Source organism: Vanessa cardui, chromosome 18 (assembly GCF_905220365.1).
Source record: "Vanessa cardui chromosome 18, ilVanCard2.1, whole genome shotgun sequence".
NCBI lineage: Eukaryota > Metazoa > Arthropoda > Insecta > Lepidoptera > Nymphalidae > Vanessa > Vanessa cardui.
Genome location: NC_061140.1, coordinates 4,472,176 through 4,482,601, shown reverse-complemented (window position 1 = coordinate 4,482,601; position 10,426 = coordinate 4,472,176). Strand labels below are relative to the sequence as shown.

The 10,426-nt window shown below is 30.1% G+C and overlaps 1 protein-coding gene across 1 annotated transcript; it reads right to left on the bottom strand.

The window, feature by feature from the left end:
- Positions 1–3,598: 3,598 nt before the first annotated feature.
- Positions 3,599–10,151, bottom strand: LOC124537560 (putative ribosome-binding factor A, mitochondrial). Its single transcript, XM_047114435.1, has 6 exons — positions 9,867–10,151; positions 9,551–9,752; positions 9,263–9,431; positions 8,564–8,703; positions 7,849–8,112; positions 3,599–3,819 (listed from the first exon to the last, which is right to left on the bottom strand). Exons 1-6 carry the CDS (start codon positions 9,959–9,961, stop codon positions 3,655–3,657), a joined length of 1,035 nt encoding a protein of 344 aa, XP_046970391.1. The 5' UTR covers positions 9,962–10,151; the 3' UTR covers positions 3,599–3,654.
- Between the last annotated feature and the right edge of the window lie 275 nt (positions 10,152–10,426).

The following is a 10,426-nucleotide window of genomic DNA, read 5'->3' as shown; positions in this document are numbered from 1 at the left end:
AAAGAGGGAATAATCAAAGAATTCTATAAATGTATACCCTATAAGCTCTAGAGTATAAATTTTGCCTATAGATATCGACGGACTATTCTGAGTCGATTGTTCATAGTCTCATACCGATACGTTCAGTAGTGTTAACGGTATTGAATACGGGAAACGCACGAAAAAATAAAATTATATACAATTAACTACGTTTGGGTAAAATAAGATTAATATTTACTTCACTATCTAACTAACTACGAACTCTCAAGTACACATAAAACAATTTATCGAAATCCGTTAAACTGTTTAGAAGTTCAGTTTACTAATTCACGTGCGGAGGATTTACAGATATGAAGATATACACAATACTGTAAAGCCACTCTGCTGATGATATACTTACTTAGTTCATGATTCTGTCATTTGAAATTTAAGTATCGTTTTGCCATGGTTTTTTTAAAAACAGAATTTAAGTTAAATAAAAAATTTGACCGTTCAAGAGTTTCATTACCTGGATCTAGTCATAAAAAATATGGTGGGTCACTGAACTGAACCATCATGTAAAATATCAACTCCGCAGAACAAGAAGAAGCGGTTCTAACTCGGCTTGCACAATTTGACCTGAACAAATATTGCAAGTTAAATAAAAATACTTAATCCAAAAGTGACCATCATTAGTTGTCAATAAAGCAAATTTAAATTTATAATTTTAAAGTTACTAAGTCTTTTGACGTCGACAGAATTACCACCTTTTTCGTCGAAAACGAGACTCTTGAGTTTTTTAAGTCTATACTATCAGCTCAGACTGACGAGTTTTGTTCCTATTATTCTCTGACACGCCAGACAAATAAAGCACACCATCGTACATGTAGAATATTTGAATACTGAAAATCAATAATCCGAGGTACAATCTCCGCTTATGAAAAGTTACCTACTGTAAATTGGAACAGACACAATTCGAATTGTATTGATGAACCATTCCCATCCAGAAACTAATGATACTATAAAATTTAACAAGATTACATGAATTGAAATATGAATTTATTAGGACTATACTAAATGTACCCTTATGTATTCCTCCAATTTGTTCCTGATTACGCTGACCGGATCGACATTATCCTCTCATTCCATTTGAATTGCTGTCTGATTGAGATACGGGTTCAGTGTCATCGAACGCATTGTGTACATTGTAACCAAAAAACATTTATTTATAATACTTACCTAAATATTACTCAAACTCTAGTCTTATAATGACTACAAAGAATTGCCTCGGGCTACTGCCGACTTTCTTTATATTTTCCAATAATAATCTTTGTAAAGAGTATATAAAATATTTGAAATATGATGATGAAATACAACGACCATAGTCTAATTCAATTAGAGGGTAAGTAGATTTTCTTGAAAAGGTCGCTATTTCATTATTATCTAGACAAGCCTTTCATTTTCGCCCGGGACGCTCGACTATAACACAATACATAATGCATATTAAGTACGAATTGAGCCTTCAGTCTCTCTTAGATAACTAAACTATTTTCAGACTTTGGTCACCAAAAGATGGTTATTGTTTATTTTCTCAAATACATTATTTTTTATGTAATTTATGTATTGATAAGATACAATAAATACCAATCTTAAATGAATAATCAGTAATACGTTATAGTAATAGTTTACGCAAGTTGCGCTATTTTATCATCAAATACAATCAAATCGAACACAGCAAGTAGTGTTATTGAAGTTGATATACCTTTTAATAGCTTCTTAATATAATATGCTTATAAATGGCTTTATCGCTTATGGAAACTTGAAGAAAAAGATTAAAATTATTATGAATAATTTTATTGTAAAACATAGAAAATGTAGTTTAGTTAACATTGATACTAAAAATAATAAAACGATTTTATAATAAACTATCAGTGTGATAAAATTTGCGTTAAGGTATTATGCAGATTATTGTTTTAAGCATTGTTTTATTAAAACAATGACTCAATGCCAGGACTTACCTACTTGGACTTTATATAGAGCCCTTGCGACCTTCAAGCCTAAAAATCGATAATTTGGTCAAATCATGTAACATTTGGACACTTTTCGCCTAAAAATGTACAATTTTTGTGAAGAAAACAGTATAGCACAATGTTCCTAGATTGAAATTAATGCAAGAAAGATAAGTACAATAATGCAAGCTTTTCTTTAAATATCCATTAAGTAAATCAGCTCAGAGTAAATGTGAGGTAATGGCAACGAAACCTTATATGCTCTTGAAAACATATCGTACTTATTAAATCTTTAGAAAATATAATCACTTGAAGCTAAGCTAGATAATATAGTTAGGCTTGAATTTCATAAAAAACCTTCGTCTTTGTACGCGTGGACTTTCTGACAGAAATTAATTATTCTTATTTCCCGTAATAAAATCTGTTTTATTGTGACTCAGGACATGAGCTACACTAATTTTATTGATGTATGAATATACCGACAATATTGCGACTTAGTACGTCGTGTAATACCTGCCACGCCCTTTTGACGTGACATACCACCTATAGCGGCTACAATCAATATTTACGCACTTTTCATGTACATTTATATATTATTTGTACATATTTAAATAGAAACTTTTTTGATATTTTTCGTGAATATATATTTTTTTATAATCTGCTTAACATAGCCGCAAACATTTTATTATGTGATTTACGTACTCAACAACACAGCAGTCTGGCAAAGATTTCTGTTTTAGCAATAAGATCGTCATCAGTATCAATTATTCAATGCTCTGTATTTCTCGTTCTTTTTCTACAGCATTATAACAAATTAATTATACCTAGTAGTAAAGTCTAATTATTTTTTGTTTTTAAGTAGTATATAAAACGATAAGTCATTTCTCCTTTGCACATCTTATAATTATAAAAAGTATATAGAACACTGCAAATCATTAACACGTCGTATAATACACATGTATCGGTAATATTAAAAAATAATTTAGCACGTAATCAAAGTATTGTCAAATACGATTGAGTTACAACACCAAGTTTCCGACTCCGCAAAGTCAATACATCCTGAGTATACATATTACATTTCTACAATAAAACCCCAGTGGTACCTACTTTGACCTCTTTATCGATTAACAGGTAATGTTCAGAATGATTAAAGTATACGGCATATTATCCAACACGAGATTATATTAGTTTAAATATTTTGTCGATTTTTTTTTAAATTAGATCCATGGGCTCAGAGTTGCATCTTTTTTTTACTTTTTCATTTTAGTTAGGTTAGGTTAGTTTAGTATAGTTTAGAGATTTTTTTTTTTTTTTATTTACTAAGCCTCAGCAGATCTTTGTTAGAATTGTAGCTCATCGCCCTTCTTGAAATTATTTGAATTTACCTACTTATCCCACACAATTTTTAACAACGTGATTTTAAAATAAAATGCTAAAATGTCAGGAAAAAATCAAATAGAAATAAAGATGAGCTATCGACTCCTGTAGTTCTTCTCATATCGTCAGGAGCTTTACATTTAATTTGATCATGTAAAATGACTATACAAACGTGCTAAAAACTGCTCATTTGAATTGAGCACCTACTTTGAGCTAATAACAAATAAAGATAGATAAAATAAAACAAATAGATTTTAAATTACGTAACTTTATTTACAACAGTAATTACACTAAATTAGACTCAAGAGTATCAACGTCTGTTTTGCGAATCGTATTTCTCATCGTAATAGAAAGGATCGTCTTCGTCATAATCGTCTTCGTACTGCTGTTCCTCTGCGATATCTTGGTCAGCTGTTATCACGTTCAAACTATCACGATCTTCCCGCGTGCGCTTATGTATCTTGTTTTGTAAAATCTAAAAATAAATAACGTATAAATAACATTTGTCAATTTCAAAATGATGATAACCTTCTAGCCAGCAACGCAGGAGATAAACTGCACAAATTTGCGCAAACACTGTTCCTGTCTCACATTTAATAGAACGACGATCCTCAATCGGGGACCGAGGGCTTGGCACTATTCACTATACAAGGGAGTGTAAACATCAAGTTGTTTTGTATTACTTAGAACTGTAATATACTTTTATTAACCTGAGCCTGAAAGCAAGACATCGGTATCTACCAATGTAGGAATAACCAAAGTCATATAATTCAAAATATGCATTAGTCATTACAATTCTAGATAAAAACTGAATTTACTATTTTAACTATGGAAAGATAACATTATTTGCAATACATTAAGGTGACCATAGTCATAGACCGTTTCGAGATAAGCTCTATTTAGTCGAAATACTACCAATATTTTTTTTTTATTGCTACCTACATTTCTTAGAACGTAAAATAAAAGTAAATTGCGTCACTACATGATATCAGGAGATACCAATATTTTTGTAGGAAAACTAATATTACTGTCGATGTAATTTTTCCACAAATTCAACACTAACAAAATAAATTTACAAGTAAGGTAAATTAAATGTTTTCTTTATTCAGATTTCTGTATGTAATTGAAAACAAAAATTGCGGTTAAATTTTGCATAGTCGTGATCAGCGGAGGCAAAATACATAGGCAAAGAAAACTCCCGAGTTCGTTGGAAATTTATGAGCTTGTTGGAACTTCATCCATAATTTTGCCTAATTCGATGTAGCCTAACTTATAAAAAAAATATCATTTTGGCACAATGCCTACATGAAGGCACTTCGGGCAAACAATAGTTTTGTGTTGTCTATAAATAAATGTATGTATTTTGAATTCATCACACGGAACCGTCATCCTTTTGACTTTTAAAGGACATCAAAACACATGTTTTTTTAATATATAAATATAACATTAGTATTGTCTAGAAAGTTCTGAAATTATTTAAGTAAAATATATTGTTGAAAACCTAGACATCAGGCTATTGTTTAATTCAGTTACAGTTTTACGTTATTGTGATAAAAATTAAATTTATCTGCTTAAGCTATTTTTCGAATGCTATATTTTGTATTTGCCTTAAATATATGGACGATTTCGAGATTTTCGTACATTCATGACGAACTTTTATCATTATTAATGCAAAATATGATTTGTTAAAATCGATAAATAGAACTAAGTTGTGTCATATTATTCTTCTATGCACAAATGCAGTATATAAATGTACACATTTAAATGATTCAAATATAACATTTCACATAAATTCATAGTAAAGAATGCGTACAGTAACCTCCTTAATAGCCATTAAAGATATGAATGAATATAAAAATTGGATGGCGTCTGTTTCTCGTAACTAAGTTGTAGCGTAACGGAGGCTGCCAAAATAGTATCAAACGACCGGCAAAATCTTGACGACAAACTACATACTAAATTTTAACGTCGCCTGCTTGCATAATATAATTTTTCTTTTTTTAAATTTGTCCTCACATACGTTAACGCTATCCTAATCGAAAATTAAAATATAATTTCAAATCACTATCTCTCAATTAACCCTTCATTAATATTTTTTAAATGGTATTTAATAAGTCACCTAATGGTAAGGGGTCACCATCGCTCATTGATATTGGCGCTTTAAAAATATGAACAGCTGATGGGTAATCAATTCTTGCAGCAAAGTGACGGTACGAGCTTCAAACCAGGGATGTCATGTAGCGTTTGTCCATCTGTATATTCGCGATTACTCCAAAACTACTGAACAGATTTTCACACGTATTTCACTAATATTCAGAGGTATTCATAAGTAAAGTTTAGGTATATAATTTACTATGGTTTTTATGTAAATAATTTGAAATAGAACGACAGTTGTTATACATATCGGAATAAGCAACAAAGAATATAAAGTATAAAATATAAAAAAAAAAATACTTATGCCAACCCGTGTGAAACCGGGACGCTAGTTAGTTCTTTTACAATTCCTAAATAATCTCATATCCGTAACTGAAACTATCCGAAGCAATCGGATAATACGAAATATATTCGTATCCGTTACCTCGTTATCCGTATCTAATTTCGATATAATTCTTTTCACAAATCCGTAACATCCCAACTCCTCGCCTCGTGTCGCTGGGCTATTCCTTGTCATTTTTATTTATAACGGTAAAAAATAAAATAAAAAGGTAAATCACCGTTACAAATAAAAAATATATCCTAACATGTTATATAATATGTTGAAACTCATCTATCTATGTACCTCATGAATCCGTTTGAATGTGAAAACGGATTTTACGAAACGGAACATTAATTATTTATTTAAGCAAAATAAACGATGTATTTATTAATAAACGGTTAATACAATATTTATTTAATTGTACGGCCTTCGACTTATCAGTCAGCTGATAAATTTTCCATTAAAATAACTATGTATCAAGAGCGTAAACAGTGTGTAGTTGGTTATTATGTTCGAGGACCAATAGTGCAATAAACTTTGATATACACAAAGAATTATATGTAAACATTAAAATAATATACACAAACAAGAACCTGACTCAGATATCATTACGCAGTTTGCAATATTATACTGTACACGGCTGTTTAATCTGTTAATATTTAATTATACTTTAGCTATAAAATTTATCGTCGTAATTTAAAAAAAAAATATTTTTTCTCTGTTTTTTATATATGTATAGGTTTGTCGTTGTTCTACAAGAGCACCGACGTAAAATTACTGTCGACAATTTAATAATAAGAAATACATAATTATTTATACCTGCTTTTGAAGGAGTAATATGGTCATTGTAAAATTATTTACTTCTTAAGAGGATTACGTACATACGTACTTGCGTTATACGATGTAACGGGAACTAACCAAATAACGAGTCAAAAGAAATTGATACCTATATAATGTATTCCCAATGGATGAAATACGTAAACGAACCAACGTTTGTTTATTTTTATTCCTACTACAATTAGTAGGAATAAAGTTAAACAAACGTTAGGTTTACGTATTTCATAAGATTTGCTAATAACTTATATTGTGCACTAATAAGATTTTATGATTGATAAATCTTTATTTCGTAAATATGTCGAATCAGGGTTTAAGCCCAAAAGTTGTCCAATATGGGACACCATCCGTTAATGATAAAAGTGGTCCAAAATTTTTTTCAATGTTTTTTATCATATCATTTGAAAAAGTGGTAATTTTGAAGAACTTAGAGTAGATGTGCAGGAAAATAAAGAGGATTCTTAATTGAAATTTACTACAAATTAAAAAAAATATTCGCTTTAGAAAATGTAAGAAAAAAATTAAAATGGAAAACAAAATTAAAATAAACCGACACACTCCAATTTTAAGTTATGTATACTATTGGACATTAAAAAAATAATTTAAATAAAGAATCATCATTTTAGCGCCAAATGTAGAAGAGTGACTTGGACTCTACCATGAAATGAAATCAAAACAAAACCTATAATTAAATCTTTTGACTAAGCGCGAAGTTTCTCGAGCGACGGCGACTGAGATTATCCAAAGATTTACATTAACTTTTAATACATTAATTCATAAAATGCTTAAAACATTAAAGAGATGCTAAGAGTACTTAGAGTTTGGAACAATCAATGTTTAGTATTTATTATTGCCAAATAACCAATTATTACTATTATTACCAACTGCGTCGAACGAAAGTCAAAATTAGGCTATACAGTTCGTATACTTGCAAATATTTGAGAAACATTGGCTCATTGATGAGGTCCTCCTGACCAATTCAACAGTTAAGCGGCTATTATGACGGGTAACTAGACTAACAAGGATCTGCTTTCCCTCTTATAGACCAAAGGGATGACAAATTAAAACCCAGAACCTCGGAACTTTCCAAAAGACCAATTAATTGATTACTGTAGATAATAACAGAATTAGAAAAACATACAAGCACAATTGTTCAATGACTCAATCAATAATTTATAACTGAAAAATATGTACCTGTCTTTTTAGTAAGAATTCAGCAAGTTCTTTCTTCTGCTTGCCAAAATCGATATCTTCATTGGCGACCCTACTCTTACTTGCTCGGTAACTTATCACCGGCGAATCATCTTGAAGACTGCTCCAAGCATCCCTCGTCTTCTTTCTAGCAGCTAATAGCCTGTTCATAATCTTTGCGTGGTCTAAGCCGAACACATTATGAGTCATCTCAGGTATTACATCCTCTATTATTGGTTGATCTTCTTCCAATTGTTTTATTTTTGCCTAAAAAAAAAATAGTTATTTTAAGTTACCAAGTGATTGAAAAATGACTTGTAAAAAAAAGATTTGACAAAACCCTTTTATTCATAGACATTATGTTATGTAAAAATATTATTAGCAGTAATATTAAAATGAACTATTTAATTACGCTGGATATAATAATAATGCATAAGAGTATGCACTCTCTATTCTTACTTATTTACTCTTATAATCCAATGGGAAAGAAATCAAACACAGGGTTGATTATCCTGTGTGCTTTGAGAAGCACAGGAGTGTTAGCAGTGCCCAGTTCCTGGATACTAGACTTTAGGTTGTTATTGAGATATTTTCGAAACAAATACTCTTTAGCTTTGTAGAGTTTTTGAGGATTTATAAAACTTATTTTACTTTTTTATCAAATATTGATATGATAGGGTAGACAAATATAAAAAAAATAATTGTGAAATACACTTACCTTCATTTCAGGAGATAGTTTTGTTAACAAAGTAAATTCAGTTTTCAACAAATGTCCCATTTCAGTGGGTGTGTAATCTTCACCGTAGTCGGCCTCAGCTAAACGGCGATCAAGATCCACCAACTGTGCTTCTTGTTTATCTAAAAAACAACTTTAAATTACATTAAGTTCTTGAAAAAAATTATATTATCTTGTGGCTAGCTTGTGCAATAAAATTTTCTTTATCACATATCTATGGAATTTTTACAATTTTTTTGCATCTGTAGGTCAACAGAGAAATGGGCCATCATTAGGTATGTGGTCACTTTTGAATATACAGCATATCCTGTAGAGACCAATGAACCACCAGTCTTGTGCCTGTAGTTACACTGGTCCACTCACCCTTCAAACCAGAAAACCACATGCTGCTAATTAGCAGGAGAATATATGATATATGCCATATGATGCTTCCTACCCAGATGGGCTTATATAAAGCTCTACCACTTAGTAACACAGTGCAATCTCATTTTGTGGTTGCTAAGCATTATTATACTTTTTTTTAAAGTATTCCTTATATAATCATTCTTATTTGTATGACTTGTATATATTAGTAACAAGCCAAGTATTTAATTTGAATAAGTAAATAAAAATAAGAGAGTATGTGATAAAATGCTATTAACTTCTGTTTTTATACTCTTAAAAATATAAACAGGTTCAAACCTTTAACAAAAACTATATATGGCACTTCCCCCATAAGCCGAAGTGTGGACAATTCATGTCTCAGTGGCCCTGCAATTGAATTAAGAAGATTTTCTGTCTCTTCATCAGATGAATTGCCTTTGCACACCCAACATACATTGACTGTTTTAAAATCTGGTGTTATTTTAACCTATAAACATATTAACAAATGTGAGTAAAGTATATAATTGTATTTATATTTTTAATTAACTAAGATTACAGTGTAATTTCATAATGAAAAATGAGTTTCAAAGATTAGGAATGCATTGCCTTGGATATTTCTATTCCACGGCCGACCACTTTCATTGATACAGTTCCAGTCGACATTAGATCTGTGATGCTTTTCATGAAGAGCTTATTAAGCATGGCAACTCTACGAACACCACGCTTCCCTGGTTCATATTTTATTTTGGTCAAACTTTTAATACTTGGCAATCCACTTTCTTCCATTGTTTGTGCTGGATACCATTGCCTATAAGTAAAACAATTAACGTGTAAAGAGGAAATATATAACCTCATTTTAAGTTATTAAGTTGATTTTTCTAATTAATCATTCTAAGTGCATTTAAATAAGAGACATATTTACTTTTTACTTCTCGGGTTAAGCATTTTACAAAGTTTTATTCCTTGCTTTTTATTATTATTAAGAACACAGGAACAGTGATAAAAGCGCCGCAACATGATTGTAGCATGAAATAAGTAAAAACAATTTATTATATAACTTTGTTGTCAAAATATTACGGTAATAGACAGATGTTACGTCATTTGTCTGAAAATAATTATATTATAGTATACAGAATATTTTCTCAATGATTATATGTAAACATTATGTTATTAGAATTTATAAATAAAAGTTGTGTTTATATGCAAGTAGCTGTAAGTCATTGTCATTTGTCAAAGTGATTTTTTTGTCCATTTCTTCTCTTAGAAATGGCAAAGGTGTTAGAGTATTATACTAAAGATTTATAACGACTTTAAATAAATGTCTGCAAATACTTTTCTTAAGGATCTCTTTTGTTATTTAATAATGTGAAAATAATGCTATATTAGTTAAAAAAAGAAATATCTTGAAAATTAATTAACTATTCTAATAAAAATATATCATAATTATTTCTTATTTTGTGTCAATTATGTATAGTGTAATGA

Coding starts and splice junctions, on each gene's coding strand:
- LOC124537560 (XM_047114435.1), bottom strand. CDS start 9,961: ATGTTGCGGCGCTTTTATCACTGTTCCTGTGTTCTTAATAATAATAAA. Junction 9,753..9,866: donor CTTAACCCGAGAAGTAAAAA/GTAAATATGTCT, acceptor TTTTACTTATAG/GCAATGGTATCCAGCACAAA. Junction 8,113..8,563: donor AACTATCTCCTGAAATGAAG/GTAAGTGTATTT, acceptor TTTTTTTTTTAG/GCAAAAATAAAACAATTGGA.